We start from the raw sequence: 19,378 nt of genomic DNA on the forward strand, positions 1-19,378 counted from the left end.
GAGACAGGGTTTCTCTGTGTAGCCCTGGCTGTCCTGGAACTCACTCTGTAGACCAGGCTGGCCTCAAACTCAGAAATCTGCCTGTCTCTGCCTCTCAAGTGCTGGGATTAAAGGCGTGTGCCACCACTGCCCGGCCACAATAGACTTCTAAAGATGACATTTGTTACAAATTGTGATGGGTACCATTTTTGTTTTATTTAGGAATTCTTTCCAATTCTTACTCTATTAAAAGTTTTTTATAAATGAAAACCCTTTACCCTCCAGCTCTGGTGGAGCTCTGGTGGGACTCCAATCTAAGGCTTTGCACAAGTTAGGCAAGAGCTCTACCACTGAGCTCCATCCGCATCTTACATTTTTAAAATGTGAGATCTGAGTAGAATTTAATTGAATGTTGAGAGTCTACTGAGATGATCTTACACTTTCTTTTTCTATGTGGCATGTGATGTAATAGATGAATACATTTTCCATGTTGGTCTAATCTTTCAAACTTGGGATAATCTCTGCTTGATCCTATTGTGTGCTTAGATCAAATTTAGCTTTATGAGGTTTCAGTAGTGTCATAAGCAAGTGTATTTCTTGCTTTGAAAAAGCTAGCCTTGACATAGGCAATGTAATGTCAGGACCCCTAGGCTCCTTCTCACTTCCTGCTCTTCCACGTTCTTGTATGACTTTAGAGCCAAAAAAAAAGTATAGTTCAAAAATTACATTTGTATCCTTAGCATCTGTATTCTTAGCTGTTGGAAGGAGTGTGGAAAGAGAATACTGTCTTTTTTCTTTCTTTTTTTTTTTTTTTTTGTTTTGTTTTTCGAGACAGGGTTTCTCTGTGTAGTCCTGGCTGTCCTGTAACTCACTCTGTAGACCAGGCTGGCCTCGAACTCAGAAATCCACCTGTCTCTGCCTCCCAAGTGCTGGAATTAAAGGCGTGCGCCACCACCGCCTGGCCCTGTCTTCTTTTATAAAAGAATTCCTGAAAATTACAGCATCTTCACTTAGATCACATTTACTGTAACCACATCACATGGAGGTAAGAGAGGCTGTGAGGTATAGTCTAGCCCATGGTGCACACGGCTAACAATTAGGGCCTTTTTTTTTGGCTAAAGACAAAACCAAAATTGGATACATGGAGCCCTAGCACTTCTAAAAATCAGTCTTGGCTGTATTTTTTTTTTTGTATAATTATATCTTTGACTATTCCTTGAAGATTTTTACATACATGTTCATAAATAATATTGGCCCATTTTTTTTTAGATACTGTCTCATGTAGTGCAGGTTGGCCTTGAACTCTGATCCTGTTTCTATCTCTCAAGTGCTAGGACTACAGGTGTGTGCCACCATGCTTGTGCTGTAATTTTGATTCTGTTGTTACTCAGTTTAGATACCAAGCTCATGCTAGACTTCTAACATGAGTTTGATAGAGTTCTCTGTGTGTTCTTAGAAACAGTTTTATAAAGCAGGGTGATCTTTTCCCTAGGAGTTAGCAAAAGTTGCCCATAAAAACTTTCTAGTCTAGTGTCTTTTGGGGATTGAAGAAAAATTTAAACTATCTTTAGTTTATTTACTGATTGTTAATCTAGTCTGGTTTTATTTTTTTCCTTCTTCTTGAGTCAGTATTTTTAAACCATTGTATAAAAATGGAGAGTTTACAAAATTTTTGGCACAAAATCTCCTTTCTTGCCCTGTTACAATGCTATAAATATATGTTCTTTCTCTAGGTTGTTTTTATTTATTTATTTTTTGCACTCATAGCACCATGTTGTCTTAGTTACTGTTCTATTGCAGTCAAGAAACACCATGATCAAGACAAGTTACAAAGGGAGGCATTTAATTGTAGGCTTGCTTACAGTTTCAGAGGGTTAGTCTATGAGCATCATGGCAGGGAGCATGGCAGGTAGGCCAGCCTGATGGTGCTTCAGCAGTAGCTGAGAGCCTTACATCTTGATCTCAAAGCAGCAGGAAGAGAGGCAGTTAGACTGTCTGGTGTGGAATTTGTAACCTCAAAGCCCACCCCTGGTGACACATCTCTTCCAACAAAGCCACACCTCCTAATCCTTCTAAAACAGTTCCACTAACTAGGGACCAAGTACTCAAACATATGACCCTTTGCGGGCGGGCATCCTCATCCAAACCACCACATGTACTTATGAGTGACCCCTCTTTCTTGATCGGCTTTGTATTTTTTTTTTTTAGCTTTGTATTTAATACTTAAATATATTTTTAAGTATTCTTATTAGTTTTTGAACCTTGTCTTTTAGTTTTGGTGAGAAGTATTTCCTACTTCTTAATATGTGCAGAGAGAGAGGGACGGGGGAGGGAGACAGACTCATGTAATCTCAGCTACCCTTGAACTGGATGTGTTGCCAAGGACGACTTTGATCCCTCTGACTCCACCTCCCAATGGTTGGGATTGCTGGCACGTGTCACCACTCCTGGCTTTTAATGTGTGCTTTCAGGGTTCTAAGATCCCATCTAAGTATCCTGTGACTGATGGATCTTCTAAGTGTTCAAGTTTAGTATCCTTTATTGCTCAGTTTTAAATAGTTTAAATAGTTTCATAATTATTTTCCCTTTTTCTTTCTTTCTTTCTTTCTTTCTTTCTTTCTTTCTCTCTCTCTCTTTCTTTCTTTCTCCTCCTCCTCTTCTTTTTTTAAAGGTTGTTTATTTATTTACTTATTTATTACATGTATGTACACTGTAGCTGTCTTCAAACACCCTGTAACAGGGCATCAGATCTTATTGTGGATGGTTGTGAGCCACCATGTGGTTGCTGGGATTTGAACTCATGACCTATGGAAGAGCAGTCAGTGCTCTTAACCACTGAGCCATTTCACCAGCCCGCCTCCTCCTCTTCTTCCTCCTCCTCCTCCTTCTTCTTCGTAGTTGTTGTTGTTGTTGATTTTAATTTTTTGAGACAGGGTTTCTCTGAGTATCCCTGGCTGTCCTGGAACTTGCTCTGTAGAACAGGCTGACTTCAGAACTCACAGAGATCCACCTGCCTCTGCTTCCCAAATCCTGGGATTAAAGGCATGCACCACAACTTGGCCCATAATTTCTATTTTAACCCGTGCATTATTTAGAAGGAGTTTGTTGTCTTTTTATTTTCTGTATGTATGTTTTAGAGGGAGGGAGTATATGTTCTCATTATTAATTTCTGAATTTGCTGCATGTGGCTATAGTATGTGTTTTGTCTGACTTTCTTTCTTTAGATTGTTTCCACTTACATATTTAATTTTTTTAACTTTATCTTTTATTATATATATATATATGGGTATTTTGCCTGCATGTATTTCTGTGCACTTCATGTATGCTTGCCTGTGGAGGCCAGAGAGGCTGTTTGAACCCATGGGACTGGAGTTACAGATGGATATGAGCTGCCTTGTGGGTGCTGGGAATTGAATCTGGGTCCTCTGGAAGAGCAGCCAGTGCTCTTCAGTGCTGAGTCAGTTCTCCAGGCCAGTTTCTTAGATTATTGAGATATTCTCCTTCATGCATACATACATATAATAGATGTATATTTCGTATATGTTAGATATCCCATATGTGATTAGACTTAAAAACGATAACTTCCAGATATTTATCTTCCATTTTCTTGATATGTTTAATTCATAAGTTCAGGCAGAGATATGTGTAAAAATGTCTCCCACAGACTGGGCATGATGGCAATCAGGAGCCAAGACCAGGCAGATCTCTATGAGTTGGAGGCCAGCTTGGTTTGCATAGCCAGATCTGGACCATCCAGAGCTATATAATGTGACCCTGTCTCAGAAAGAAAGAAAGAAAGAAAGAAAGAAAAAGAAAGAAAGAAAGAAAGAAAGACAAACAGATTCACAGAAGTACTCTAGGAATTTGAAGCTAACCTAGAAAAGATAGTGAGACTTTTTTTTTTTTTTTTAAGAAGCAGGTAGATTTCTGTGAGTTTGAGGCCAGTCTAGTCTTCATAGCAAGTACCAGGCCATCCGGGGTAACATAGGGAGACACTGTCTCAAAATAAAATCTATAATATGATTGATAACACTTTTAGCTTTTTTTAGTAACACACTTAGTCAGTGGTCCCCTGTAGCCATAAGCAAGAGCCTTGGAATGCTTTATTTCATGGAGATTTTCTTGGAGGGGGCTGTTGTGACACAGGGCTAATCTCGAACGCATGGTGATCCTCCTGGGTCACCCTCCGGTCTGCTGGCATTATAGGTACGCCTACCCCGCCATCTTAGCTCCTCTTCCTAGCCTGCTTGTATGCTTGTATAGCATTTTGTTTATACCTCTTCAAAGGGCTTTGCTAATCAGCCATTCTGTGCTTTGTGGTCTACTAGTGTAGATTTACAAACATGTCTGAGTGACTTGTGTGCTCAGTCTGTTACTGCCCACTCCTCCCTCTGGTATTCCATCTCTGTCTCTCTGGGGCACTACTTGAGCGCTAGATCCATTTGAAAATTAATATCTCAGCTTGAAGTTTCTGTGTTTCCCTGGTAGAACACATTGGAACCCCACATCCCCATACAAAACAGCTTTCATGTTCTGGTTTCCCAATATCCTCCTTTCAGGCTGCCTTCCTGAAACATGGGCGTAAGGTTTTCTTTAGTCTGCATTTATAAACAAAGCTGACCTCTTTGGCTGTTGGCTTTATGCAGGAAATCTCCTTCCAGCTCCCCATGGAGCCTAGGTCTGGGGTCTCTCCTCTCTCCCTCCCTTCCAGCCTTCAGCATATGTCTGGCTCGATCCTCCTGCGGTTTGCTTGGCTTCAAAATACTCACTCACTACTTGGGTTTTAAGTCTGCTTTGTGTTTCTGGAGCCTGAAGCTGTCTCCCATTTTCAAGCCTGGCACGGGAGCAGAAACACCGTTCTGATTTTATTTTCTCCAGTTCTTCTAGGTGCTTGGGTGTGGGTAGGTGCTTCCTTCATTCCTTCTCCTGTATTGATCAGTCATTTCCACAAGGCTGATAGCAGTCAACCCAGAGAGAAGTGAATCAAATGGAGAAGCAGTTGGAAGGCAAGGGGAAGGGGAGGAGGCAGACTGACAGGGGATGTGGTGAGGTCTTGGTGATGAGTGTGGGGGAGGGGAGATAATGAAGAACTGAGCCTCGGGGACAGGTGATCACACTGGGAGTGACAGGTGGGGACAGGGTAAATCTGGCCCATCTCTCTGGCCAGCCTTCTTTGCTTGTCTGCTGAAGGCATCCTTTCTTATACACCCACTCTTGCCGTTCTGTCTGTCCCAGTACCTTAATTCTGACTCACCACATACCACGCCCCAACTGCTACCTAGAGGTGAGCTGTGAGTCCAGTAGCCTTGCTTGGCAAACTTCCAGGGCTCCCTCTATCCACTGTCCGTTGTACTAATTTTTAAATCTTGGTGGTGGTGGTGGGGGGAGTTCTACCCCACCTTTGATCATTCAGTTCTCAGATAAAAAAGAACACAAAACTTTTATATTTATAATAAGCGTTAATCAGCACTAGACCTGGGCAGATATCTACTCTCTATGCTATTATGCCTACTTTCCTGTCAATAATCCCAAGATATGACTTGCCATATTCTCTGTCTGGGCCTCTCTTACTCAGATTGGCTACCCCTCATGGCCAATCCTCATGATCGTTTACCTCATGATGTCTTCTCTTCGCTCCACCTTTCTCTTTCTCTTCCCAGTCCTCCTCAGACCCCCAGCCTGGGAACTGAAACCCCACCTACCTCTCTAGAGCTATAGGCAGATGGCATCTTTATTCAACCAATAGTTTTAAATTCAGGAGCAAGGTCACATAGCATCACTTGGTGTATGTGAGGATTCTCTCCTCTCGAGAGCAACCAGACCAGTATTTACCATTACACTACGTAGTAACAGACCAAACCTCAACAACTGCCACCCATTTTTCTGGATTCTTAGCTTTTTTGCTCGCTAGCCTGTACTTTGGTTTTAAAAAACGGCTGGGCATCGTCAGTGAGAGGGCTGCCTGCTATCAAATCTCACAGCCCAAGTCCAGTCCCTGGAACCCATGATGGAAGGAGAGGACCAACTCCTGCAAGCTCTCCCAGGATCTCCATATTTTCACTGTGGCATGCACCAATGCACAGAGCAAACAAATAAATGTAAGACAGTACCTGTCAGTGTGCTCCATATTAGCATCTTGGGTGGAGTTCACAATGTACTGCCTCTTCTTTCTGAAGCTTGTCTGTGGATGCTTTCAGTTGCCCATCATCAGTGAGACTGAACTCTCCAGTTCCATCTCTTTCCTCTATCCCTCATCCCTGCTTACCTGATCCTTGTTACACTTGTCAAGTACTGTGTAGGTACTAGGCCACCGAGTTGAACAGAGCAAGACTGACCCCCACCCCTGCCCCTCACCCTTTGAGGCTTAGCCTTGGGGTCATCCGAGCCTCTCACAGAAATCAGAATTAGATGTTCCTACTGTACCTGTTTTCCCAGCACCAGACCCTTGGACTATAATAAAGAAAGTACAGCATATGCAGAAAAGCTATTCTTTCCTCCACCCCTGTTACACTCTCTGTCCTTTATTTTGGTCCCTTTTCTCCTAAACTGTCTCCATTCTGATTCTGATATATATCCATGTGTATATTATATATTTAAAACATGTTCCATATGTGAGAGAATGTGGGATATTCATAGTTTTCTTTTTTTCTGGTTCTTTGAGACAGGGTTTTTCTGTGTAGCCCTAGCAGTCCTGGAACTCTCTTTGTAGAATAGGCTGGCCTTGAACTCACAGAGATCTGCCTACATCTACCTGCGCTGGGACTAAAGGTGTGCACCACCATGGCTGCCCAGCTTGGGATATTTATCTTTTATCTCTACTATTCTTTCTTGTTCCCTTATCTTTCTAAATCCCTCCCCTGCCTCCCACATAGTTCCCTTCTACCCCTCGTCTCTCTGTCTCTCTGTCTCTCTCTGTCTCTCTCTGTCACACACACAGACACACACACACACACACACACACACACACACACAATTTAGATTCTGCATCTGAGAAAACCAGAGCTATTTTGCCAGTCTGACTTAATTTTCAAGTCTGACTTATTTCATGATAATGTCCCTCTCCTGTAAATGTCACAATTTCACTCTTCTTCATGGGTGTCCAGAGAGGTTCTTAACTGACCCTGTGATGTCTAAGTCTGTCTTGCTGGATCCTGGCTTGAGTCTCGGCTGGTCTTTCAGAGATGAACTACTTCTCCAGGGACTGGTACACTGACATGTCCCTATTCCCCTTCCCCTGCCCACTCCTCTCCCACCCCCGCCATCCTGCTGCCAAACCCTCCTGGCAAAACCCTTGCCAGTTTGCGGGTACTGAATGTTCCCTGAATACTATGTCTCTTGGGGTAATCCAATTTCTGCCCAGAGAGCCACAGAAAGGACAACTCCCCGAAGTAGCCATGCTAATGATTCCCAGGCTTCAGTTTCACATGAGTGGAAAATGACAGTGGAAGCCTGTTCCTGCCTGATATTTACAGCTGCCGAAGACCATAGCCATGACTATCAAGTCCAAAACCAAACGGGGATGCAAGTTCTGGACTTCGAGACCTTGGAAATCCATGGTAATTTTAGGATTAGGTTTGGGCATGAATTATAGAAAACCCATGAAAGACAGCAACTTCTACACGGCAGAAGTTGTTTTCTTGCTTGCTTAGGTATCCAAAGGGCTGGTTGCTGTTGTACAGGGTCAGAGCCCAGGCTGTTTCTGGCATATTTCTTTCTCCACATGGTGGCTCATGTTCTAAAATAGTTGCTTGAGGTCTAGTCACTGCATCTATATTATAGTCATCAGGGAGGAGGAAGGAACAACAAAAAAGTTTATAACCTTCCTTTTTTTCACAGTGTGTGTGTGTGTGTGTGTGTGTGTGTGTGTGTGTGTGCATGTGTTTAGGTTAGAGGACAGCTTGTGGGAGTTGCTTCTCTCCTTCCACTAAATGGGGCTCAGAGACGGAACTCTATGGCTGGGCGTGGTGCGTGTTCCTTTACCCACCGAGCCATCCTGCTGCCCTTTACCCTACTTTTAACATCATCATTATGGCCTTGTGCACGCTAGGCCAAGTTCTCTCCCACCGAACTATATGCCCAGCCCAACACTTTGTTTCAAAGAACACTTTCTGGAAGTCGTACACAATAGTTCTGCTTACATCCCATAGGCTAGAACTTTGCCGCACCGTGTAAGTTATAAAGGAGATTGGGAAATGAATTGTTATCCCAAGTGGCCACCTGTCCAGCTTCAGATCATGGGATTCTGTGACTGAGGAAGAAAGGGAGCGTGGATGTTGGGGATAATTAATACTCCTCACATCCCAGCAGCCAACCAACCCATCAGCCACCCAGCCAACATTGACGTTTGAGGAACTGCTCTATTTAGCGAGAGGGACGGATATGCAAATAACGGACTCCCGGGCCATGTGATGGGGAGGATAAAAGAGGTTTTGTTCCGAGTGCTGCGGGAGAACAGATGGAAATGATCAACAGCAATCAGAATAATTAATGACTACAATGCCCGAGCTGGGCCCGCTGCACTACGCTGGGCTATTGTGTTCGGCCAGCTCCTTTTCTCCGTGGCAGCGAGAGCCACAAACTTCCCTACATCTCCACAATAGCTCGCACAATGGTGGGCCAGGTGCTGGCCCTTCTCCCCATACATTATCTCCCAGCACCCTGGAGCTGCTACTGTTGTCAGTCTCACTTAAAAGATGACAGGCTCCAACCATCCAGCTGCCTTTGGAGCCAGGCAGTTTGGCTCTAGAGCACCCAGATTTAACCCCTCCAGTCTGTTGACACCCCCCCAAGCCCCAAAAGCTCACTCTCTTTCCTCTCCTGACCCCCACCAATCTCCAGCAGGTAGCCTCCTCATGCACTTCATTGTGATGGTGGAGGCCATCTTCCAGGACCTGCGTCCACTTCCCGATCAGCGTCCACTTTGCTTGTACCTCTTCCCTCTGCTTAGCCATCAGCCCTGCTTCCATGGTCAGGCAACTGATTGCTGCCCTCTTCCTAAGTATAGGGTGGCCTGGGGTGAGGCGCAGTGACCTGAGGTGGCCTGGTCGCTGTCCCAGCTCAGGAAATCACTTTGCCTGTTAAGGATAGCTTTTCTCATCTGTGAGTAGGAATGGTGTTGACACCCTGATGCTCGGCCGGATTGTGAGAATTTAGTCAAGTTTGGCAAAGTTCTTTTCCACTGAACTACTGATTAACTTAGCACATACTAAGTGCTCAGAAAATGTTAATTGTTATCCCATCCCCCACTTGGACTGTTTCTCTTCTCTGATTCATTCAATTTATCTTTACCCATTTTGTTTGTTTCTCATCCCTACCATGATAGGTGATGATAAAATTATATATAATTGATATTTTATCTATATATAATTTAATATATAATTTATATTGTATCTATAATGTCTATATTCTCTATCTATCTATCTATCTATCTATCTATCTATCTATCTATCTATCCATCCATCCATCCTACATTTCTGGGGCTCAGAAGTTCCTAGATTTATTTGGGTTAATATCAAAGTGTGAGCAATACAGTGTCCCTTCTAGAGATTCAAGAAAAAGCCATTTTGTTGCTTTTTCCTGTTAATTCTTCTCTTTATTTTTTGTGATATTGGAGATTAAACCCAGAGCCTCATGCATGTATGTGTGTGTGTGTTTGTGCGCGCGTGTGTGAGTGTGTGCGAGGCAAGTAGTCTTCCCCTGAGCTGCACCTCAGACCTTCATTTACTTCCTTTCTGGCCTCTCTCCCTTATTTAGAATGGCCCGTGGTATTAATTTGCACACATCTGGCATGTTTCTCTCCTCCCGTTGCTGTTATAAAGTATCTAGTAAAGCAACTTAAGGAAGGAAGCTTTCTCTGTGATTAGGGGACGTGGTCATTAGGGGACGTGTGATTAAGGCAGGGAAGGCAGACAGTAGGGCTGAGGTGGCTGGTCACATTGCATCCACAGTCAGGAAGCCAAGAGATGAGTGCCTAGAACAACAAGATGTCTAACAGGCTTTCAGTTTGCTTAGGGTGGCTCTGTCCCCCCTCAGAGAAACATCTCCAGGAGTGGCCTCACCGACATGCCCAGAGGTCTGCTTCCTGAGTGATTCTGAATCCCAGACAGTTGACTATTAAGACAAATCATCAAATCTATAATCTAAGACACTTATCTCATCTCAGGAGCCTGAACTTGGGCAAGTCCACAAAGTCCCCTTTGCCATGGAAGGTAGCATACTTACCAGGGATTAAGAAAGGGACCTCTTGGGGCTGGAGAAATGGCTCAGTGGTTAAGAGCACTGACTGTTCTTCCAGAGGACCCAGGTTCAATTCCCAGCACTCATGTAAGCTCAAAACTGTCTGTAGCTCCAGGGGTTCCAACATCCCCACACAGACATACATATAGGCAAAACACTGATGCACAAAAGATTTTTAAAAAAAGAAGAAGAAATGGCAAAAGAAAGGAACCTCATTGGACACCATTATCTCACCAGTCTCCCACAGGTTTTCCCTTCCTTCCAGGGTATGGTTATGGAGATCTCCACAAAACAAACTCTCCTCCTTCGATGGACATCCCCTTACTCCAGCCTGCTTTTCAGCTACCATCTTTGATAAGCTTGTTTTATAATTAGTTTCCCCCACCTTCTTTCTGACAGCCAATGCAGCCCACACTGGCTCTCACACCCCACTGAACCTGCTCTAGCTATGGTCCGCAGGAGCAGAGCCTTGGCCAACCTTCATTCTCAATCAGCTGCTTACCCTGGCTGGATGCTTGGTTGGGCCTTCTTGAGGCCTTCCTCTCCTCTGTCTGCCTTTACATACTCCTTCTGGCTTAATGGGTTTTTTTTTCCTGAAATTACATTTATCTGTGTGTATGTACGCACACACATATGCACGTGTGTGTACACCTGTGTGCACCACAGAATGTCAGAGGACAGCTTGAAGGAGTTGATTATCTCCTTACAGTCTGTGGGCCCTGGGGCTTGAGCTCAGGTTATATAGCTTGGCAGCAAGCACTTTCACCCACTGAGCCATCTCCTGGTTCTGCTCCCTCCCCCATCCTCTCTGGTTGCATTCTTGCTATGTGTTGTACTGTCTTCACCTACCTGTGAAATGTCCAGGTTTTCTTGGGGTTTTAGATCCTTGATGTAATGTTCATTTTCCACACTAATGCCTAGTTCACAAGGATAGCTGACTCCTGCCTGTCCTGTGCAGTTTTGGCTGGGAATGATATCTGAGGGTCATGCTTCACTGAGCCCAGTAGTTTCTCAGCTCCCTCAGCCTTCCTTGGGGTATATAGGTTGACATGATTTCTTGAGAAGGGGGACTTAGACCCATGAGGCCTAGTGGACTTCATGTTTCTGTCTTAGATAGTGTAGAAGCTGATGAGTAGAATCCTTTCAGGACTTCCCAGAGGTCAGATGAAGGCGTCAGACCAGTGGAACCCAAGAGCACAGTGTGTTTAATGGGGAGTGACCTTACAGTGGCAACTTCAAGGAGGATAACTTTGCTTTGGGTTGGAGTTTCAAAGAGTGCAGGCTGTCACTGGGGGCAGGCAGGCATGATGACATGAGTTTGTGGCTTGTTCATTTGTTGCAGATCAGGAAGCAGAAAGGCAAGCCTTGGTATCAGAAATAGAATAGATAGCCCTCAAGGCCCACCGTGCAGTGACCCATTTCTGCTACTTAGGTTCCAGGTCTCATAACTTCCACAACCTCCTAAACATTGTCAACACCTGGGGACCAATTGTTCAAACACAAGAACCTGTGGGGCTGTTTAGGACTCAAAACTCTTACAGCAGGAGCCAGCCAGTGGTAGCATACACTTTTGATCCTAGCACTTGGGAGGCAGAAGCAGGTGGATCTCTGAGGCCAGCCTGGTCTACAGAATGAGTTTCAGAACAGCCAGAACTATACAGAGAAACCCTATCTCAAAAAATAAAAATAAACAAACAAAAATACCCAAACCAGGGCTGGACAGATGGCTCAGCGGTTAAAAGCACTGACTATTCTTCCAGAGGTCTTGAATCTAATTCCCAGCAACCACATGGTGGCTCATAGTCATCTGTAATGGGATCTGATGCCCTTTTCTGGTGTGTCTGAAGACAGTGAACGTGTACTCACATATATAAAATAGATAAATCTTAAAAAACAAAACCAGCCAACCAACCAACCAACCAACCAACCAACCAACCAAAACTTACAGCAGGGAAACATGTTGGGATGGTACCTCTTCAGACATGTAGCTGTTGGGAAAACATATCCTGGTGACCCCTGGTGTTTGCAAATGCTGGAGCTTGGAAGGAGGAGCTACAGGGCCAACTGGAGTTCAAAAGCACAGATATTCCTAGGGAACCAAGGTGTGTCCTGAGAGTATAGAGTACATGGCTTTCACCAGAAAGAGAGACTAATTAATCAAAATAGTGGGGTTGTTTTAAATGCAGGAAGACTGTTGAGGGCTACAGAACTGATGAGTGACCTTGAGGGGAACTAGGGGGTAGGGGGACTCGTAGACCAAGAAGGACCTGAGCAGAGAATGATCCGGGAGCCAGAGTGAAAACGGCCACCTCAGGCAGGGGACAGCATCAGCATACGCAAAGAAGTTAGTGGTCAGGATGTAATCTATTTAGGGATCAAAGGAGAAGGCAGAGAGGAGGCTGGAGATGTGGGTGCATCCAGAGTTTAGGGCTTCAGGTCAGGGCTAGTTTGAGCTTTCCCTTGCTGGCAGTGGGGAGGCATGGGAAGGGTTTTGAGCTGGGGAATGACCTAGAAGAGCTTACCGTTAGGAATACTGGTCTGGGCAGGGATTGCTGGGCTCTAGATTTTAACATACACAAGATATTTAGACAGGAAATACATCAGCAGTTATTATCCCGTGCCTATGGGACATTAAGCCACATTCCCATGGTTTTATATGTGTGTGCATGGTATTTGTTATATATATGTATTTATATATAATGTTTAAAATCAGACTATTGGTTATTGTTTGAGATAGGGTCTCACTATATAGTCCTGGCTGGCCTGGACCTCACAGAGATCTGCCTGCTTCTGCCTCCTGAGTTGCTGGGATTAAAGGTGTACACTACCACTTGGGGCTACTTGACTGTATTTTATGTGCAACTTAGATGGCCTGGATGGAAAACCTCCCTAAGGCACAGTGACAAAGCTAGTATTAGAAATCAGGTGTGTTCCCTGGCCCAGGGCTCTTCCTTCCCCTTCACTATACTGAATGAATGCAGAGGTGTCTGATAGGAGGTGGCTGGACCAGTAGTGAACACGAATGGTGCTCAGGCAGATACCAAGGTGAAGGGCATGTGGAAAGCAATGAAAGTATGAGTTTTTTTTCCCCTTTCCCTGGGTGGGGGTGGGGAGAGGGCTCGTCAGAGACTGCACATGAGCGCATCTCTCTTTCCTGAGTCCTGCAGCATCCTTCTGGGTCTGGTTTCTATGGCAACAGGCTCCCAGCAGGCAGCCTGCCAGCTGGAAGGAAGCAGGCAGGCAGGCTTGGAGAGAAGGCCTGGGCCACAGGAGGAAGGTTGAAGTTGGAGGGGTTGTGGGGAGGTTGGGAGAGACTCCTGGGAAGCTGGACATGTCCCTGGAGATGTTCCATAGGACCCTGTTCTCTTTCGACCATGAGGAGGTAGAGGTAGATAAAGACCCATGGGCCTTTCCTTTGAGGTTTTTGAATTCCCAGACTACTTCAACTTCTGTTCATCTTTGCCCTCCCCACCTCCACCCAACTCCCACTTCTTAAAGTATTGTCTGGCCCCAACCTTATGCTTCACAGGGCTCATTGACTTCTTTACAGAAAAGAGCCCCTACTCTGAACTCAGAGTGGGAAAAATGAACAAGGCCAATTGACTTTCTGTTTTGCATAGGATTTGCATATAATTAACTTAAAGACAAGAAATGTTCAAGCCCTGTGTCATTCCTGCCAACAGCTTAATTCAGCTCCACTGCTTCTGGCAGACTGTCTGGACAGGCTCTGGGCTGAGCCATCGGGGTCCCCAGGGGTGAAGTCTTCCGGGCTGTACACCCTCTTCATTCCAAGCTGCTCCCAGGCATTTCTGTAGCTGGTGCTGCCCGGAGCCAAATCCTGGCTCTGCTACTCTGAAGCTGGATGGTCTGGGACCCCTTTGAGCCCCATTTACTCAATTCTCTGTAGGCCTAGGAAACACTGTACAGCCAGTGTAAACCAGCATAAACAGCCTTTCTAGAATACGCTATTGTAAGCTGGGTGTGGTGAGTCAACACCTATAATACCAGTACTCAGGAAGTTGAGGCAGGAGGATCACTGTGTGCGTGAAGCCTGGGGATCTGTTGTGAGTTTCAGGTTAACTTGGGTACACAGTGAGATCTTGCCTCAAAACAGTAAAATTCCAAACAAAAGAAATAACAAAATGGTTCTGTATGCCTTGGTCAAAAGCTATTACCAACAGGGCCCCAAAGCTGGCTTCTGTAGGCCAGTGTCTGCTTTGTGTGGAGTGTTCCAGCATCTCTTCTGGTCATAGGTACAGGTAGTTAAATATTTTGACTGTCACTGGCTGTTTAGTGTCAGTGCAAAAAGTAGGTATATTCGATACCTACCAGCTCCAAGGATTAATTGATTTCATGTGTATGGATTGGTGGCCACCGGTTTGTAGGTTCCTCATCTCGATGGCCTTCCTTTTTTTCTCTTGGAGTTTGGGGTGAGGGTGGTGACCTGGGGTGACCTGAGCTGGAGCAGGGACGACAGGCATCTTCTTCCACAGGCGGGCAAGGTTCAAGCGCTCCAACAGCGTGACAGCCGGTGTGCAGGCAGACCTGGAGCTGGAGGGCCTGGCTGGCCTGGCCACTGTGGCCACGGAAGACAAGGCCCTGCAGTTTGGACGCTCCTTCCAGAGGCACGCCTCTGAGCCCCAGCCCGGGCCCCGGGCCCCCACCTACTCAGTCTTCCGCACGGTCCACACGCAGGGCCAGTGGGCCTACCGCGAGGGCTACCCACTGCCGTATGAGCCGCCGGCCACCGATGGGTCGCCTGGCCCTACCCCTGTCCCTGCCCCCGGCCCCGGGTCCGGCCGCCGTGATTCCTGGATGGAGCGGGGTTCACGTAGCCTCCCCGACTCAGGTCGCACGTCCCCCTGCCCACGGGATGGCGAGTGGTTCATCAAGATGCTGCGGGCAGAGGTAGAGAAACTGGAACACTGGTGCCAGCAGATGGAGCGTGAGGCGGAGGACTATGAGCTGCCTGAGGAGAGTGAGTCCTGCTATCCACACAGGGTAGAGGGTCCCTGGCATCCTGTGCTGGGGTGCGCAGGCGCGGGGTATCATGACAGTGGTCCCAGCTGCAATGCACCAGCAGGTCCCTCCCTTCATGCTTGGGCTTGTCTCTTCCTTTATCCTTCAGTGCTAGAACCTGAGGTTCCTACTGGGAACAGGGCATGCTAGGAGCCCCTGGAAGGGGACATCTTTAGAGGCTAAGGCTAGGACTCAGGAGGATCATGACCAGGCAAAAGGCTGGATTTCCTAGTAAGTGGCTACCGGTCTAAGTCACTAACTCCATGGGGAACAATCTGTTCAGATCTGAGACTATAAGGATCCAGTGTAAGCTTGACAGTGAAGCTGGGACCACATGACAGACATTCTGATTTGAGCTGTTAAGATGGGCTCTCCAGGGGATGCTGGGATTCCTCAGTGAGAGAGGAATTCAGAGGAGGCAGTTCAAGCTAGAACAAATCTGAGGAAGTAATGGAGGGTCGGCATGGAACATAACCCTGTCACAAACGGTATACCCCTTCCCCATGAGTCCACTCTGAGGGGAGCCATAGGCTTCCCACAGAATCCCTAAATGGATGGGACAGTAACCAGGAAGGTCAGCTTCAAGTCCCCGAGATGAATCAACAATCTTTAACAAACCAAGGAGGCATGTACTCATCAGTGACAGAATATGGCCTGTGACTGACCACTGAGCCAGTGCTCTGGCCAAGGATGGAGGGCTGAGGGGTGGAGGGCAGCGACACAGTTGGGAGGCCTTCCTCCTACAGAAGGACCAGCACTTGGTAAATGCAGGCCATGTAATGGAAGGATGAAAAGTCACTGAAGATGAAAGTCTTCTCGGGGTGGCTGGATAGGGGCTGTCGTCGTCAAGTTTGAAGATAGGATGATGGGAAAGGGACTGGAGGAGACGAGCCAGTGCACTAGCCAGGAGCTGAGCATCTCAACTTCCTGGGGGCTTAAAAAAGAGAGATCTCATTCCCCAGCCCCCTTGAGCCTCCCTTCTGTTCTTTAGTCTTAGAGAAGATTCGAAGCGCCGTGGGCAGTACACAACTTCTCCTGTCTCAGAAGGTCCAGCAGTTCTTCAGGCTGTGTCAGCAAAGCTTGGTGAGTGTCTATGAGGGGAGAATGAGGTGTGTGGATCTGACAGGTGAGCCAGTGTGACAGAGAGATAGGACCAGGTCTGTGGACTTGGAGGGGTGGATTATGTGTGATCCAAAGAAACCAAAAGGTCAAATGTGACTTGTTTGGAGTATTGGGCCTTGAGGTTGGACCCATTGTGCCCAGGCTGGAGAGACCTGGGCTTTTCCTTGTCCCTGTCTCCCATGCCTAAACCCATTCCCCTAGATTGAGCTTCCTAACAGTGAGACTGAGCATAGCTTTCCCTGAGCCTGCCTGCGGTCAGACCTCCCTGACTGGCTGCCTCCCCTGTGTGTCCCACCACGGCAGGACCCCACTGCGTTCCCTGTGCCCACCTTCCAGGACCTGGCCGGTTTCTGGGACCTCCTGCAGCTCTCCATTGAGGATGTGACCCTCAAGTTCCTGGAGCTACAACAACTCAAGGCCAACAGCTGGAAACTCCTGGAGCCTAAGGTGTGCTTTTGGGCCCCCATCAGGCCAGAAAGCCACACTCTGTAATGTCCTTCTCAGGACGGGGTTTGTGAGTATGGAGAAGTCACAGGGAAACAGGCGCACGGGCAGCAGGAACAGCTTTAGATAAACCAGCCGTGCTCCGGACCATGGCCCTGTGCTTGGTCCAGCTGTTCACACTGCTGCACACTCTAGCCAACTGCAGTGTGGGGAGTAGAGCTAGATTTTTTAGGCGATATTTAGCCTTCTACTGGCAAGACTGAGATGGGTGTGGTAGGTGAGACTGGGCAGGCCCCCCGGAGCCCTTGACAATGCTCCCCACAACCCCTCAACCTGCATGCAGGTGCTAGCTGTTGAAAACTGCTCCACCAGGGGGCGCTCGAGCCCGTTGTTATTTGGAGACCGGTACAGGGGCTTTGACTGGCTTTGACCTTGTGGAAATACGTGCGCCTGCAGCCTCCGGTCCCCGGCTTTAGTGGCCAATTCTAGGCGCTGTCCCTTTGGGAGACACGAATTCCATCCCCTTGGGGAATTTGCACGGGGGTGGAGGGATGCGGGGCGCGAGTAGGGATGCTGCGGTGGTCCCCGCGGTCCAACTCTGCGCTCTCCCGACAGGAGGAGAAGAAGGTCCCTCCGCCGATACCAAAGAAGCCCTCGCGGGGGCGGGGCGTGCCGGTGAAGGAGCGCTCCCTGGACTCGGTGGACCGGCAGCGGCAGGAAGCGCGCAAGCGGCTCCTGGCGGCCAAGCGCGCCGCCTCGTTCCGCCACAGTTCGGCTACCGAGAGCGCGGACAGCATCGAGATCTACATCCCCGAGGCCCAGACCAGGCTGTGACCCGCCCGGGCCGCCCAGCCGGACCCGGGCCCGCGGTTTTCTACCCGTACTGTACACCCAGCGTCGAGGTCACTGTGAACGCGGGCTGCTCCGTGCGCCCGCCCTGCCGGCACCGCACGCCCCGGCTCCTGCCCGCCGCGCTTTCGTGGGTTTTTTACCTTCCTGATCCCACGCAAAGGCGCCCGGGCTAGGCTGGGGGTCGTGCCTCTCCGCCCTGCGCCCCTCACTTGGAACTCCCATCTTCCTGGTCCGACGCTTTGACCCCCACCTTTTTCCCCCCATGGGCACCATCTCTGCCATTATTTTACCCCTCCACGGGCCAGGCCGGGCCGGGTCCCCCATCTGGGCTCTGCGTCCCCCCCACACCCCGCGGGGCTGGGCTTCGTGGGGATCAAGCTTCGTGGCTTTTTATGAAGAATCCCGAACCCCGCCTAGGAGCCCGCCCCACCTTCCCAGGGCTCCACCCTCAGCCCTCTGCCCACAGGGCCCAGGGACCACAGTGGCTGGACCAATCCAGGACCAGGGCGCCTGGGCCTCTCCTCTTTCCCACATCTGGGGAGGGGAGACAGGGGCTTTCCCTCACCACACCTGTGGCTGTTCCCACATCCCTTTGAGTATCCCAGGAAAAATAAAACCGCAGAACTGCACTGGAGCCAGCTCTCTCCAGAAGAGGCCACCTTGGGGAAACAGGGTGTCTGATAAGACGGGGGTGGAGGAAAGGAAGAGAAGGGGCCAGGGGCTTGAGCACTCTTTGTTCTGGACCTCAGGGGTTGCCTGAGCCCTTTGGGGGAAGGGCTAGCTGGGAGAAAGGGGGGTTCTCGTCGTCCCAATAAGGACTTGTGCCTTCTGAGAGGGGTCCTGCTGGTGTGTAAAGAAGAGAGAACGAACCCATTTCCCCCTCATTCAAACCAGGTCCCTTTGCCTCCCAGCCTTTCCAGAAAGGAAGGTCCCACGTTCAGTGCTTGGCACATGGCATGTGTACAAATGAGCATAGGTTGGGTGGGAGGGTGGGTGAGGCCCAGGTTATTGTTAGAAATCACCGAATGTGCACGTTCGCTTTCCACAGAGGACAGACAAGTGCTCTTCCCAAGCTCCAGTCTAACCCAGTCAGCGGCTGCAAACTCCAGATTCGTGCTGCCCTTTTCTCTGATGTCTTCTGTGGGTGGACACTTTGCAGGAGTTATAAAGGACACAATTTCACTGAGAAACTTTAAGAGAGACATGGCTAGGTGTTTGTTTGTTTGTTTGTTTTTGAATGCCTCCTGAGGGTCAACCAAGGGACTAGTGCCTCACAGAGAAAGGGTTAAAGCTCAAGGAGGCTTAAGCGGACTCTCCAGAGTCACAAAGGCAGAAGTAGTGGGCCCAGTCAGGTCCGATGCCAATTCATGACATTTTTAGATCTATGATGCTATGATGTTCCCAATTTAGAATGAACTTGACAACAGCCCCCCCAACCCCAAAAAGTCCTTTTTATAATCCCTTCGGGTTGATGTCTTACCCTGAAGCAGGAGGAAAACAGCCACGATATTGGCTGTTGTTTGGGGCCACACTGGACCAACCAATTCTTATTTATTTGTTCAGGAAATGTTAGTCTCTGGCAGGGACCACGGAGGTGTCTTTTAAAAAGTGTGTGTGTGTGTGTGTGTGTGTGTGTGTGGTGAGTGCGTGCACACTCACCAGTGGTTGATAGTGTATGTCTTTGGTCATTCTCCACTTTGTTTTTTGAGGTTTAGGCTTACAGTTT

At 47.8% G+C, this 19,378-nt stretch overlaps 1 protein-coding gene across 3 annotated transcripts in view; it reads left to right on the forward strand.

The window, feature by feature from the left end:
• The window catches only part of Dlgap3 (DLG associated protein 3), a 67,657-nt gene extending 49,371 nt beyond the window's left edge, over nt 1–18,286 (forward strand). For 2 of the 3 annotated variants that reach the window (XM_028759759.1, XM_028759760.1), the window contains exons 9-12: nt 14,709–15,193; nt 16,226–16,317; nt 16,660–16,803; nt 17,416–18,286. In XM_028759759.1, the coding sequence (XP_028615592.1) occupies nt 14,709–15,193; nt 16,226–16,317; nt 16,660–16,803; nt 17,416–17,634 (940 nt within the window). In that variant the 3' untranslated portion in view covers nt 17,635–18,286. The remainder of the gene's footprint in view (nt 1–14,708; nt 15,194–16,225; nt 16,318–16,659; nt 16,804–17,415) is intronic. The other variant, XM_028759761.1, reaches the window with a different exon arrangement.
• The last annotated feature ends 1,092 nt before the right edge of the window (nt 18,287–19,378 follow it).

Source organism: Grammomys surdaster, unplaced genomic scaffold (genome assembly GCF_004785775.1).
Source record: "Grammomys surdaster isolate TR1022 unplaced genomic scaffold, NIH_TR_1.0 126313, whole genome shotgun sequence".
NCBI classification, from domain to species: Eukaryota; Metazoa; Chordata; class Mammalia; order Rodentia; family Muridae; genus Grammomys; species Grammomys surdaster.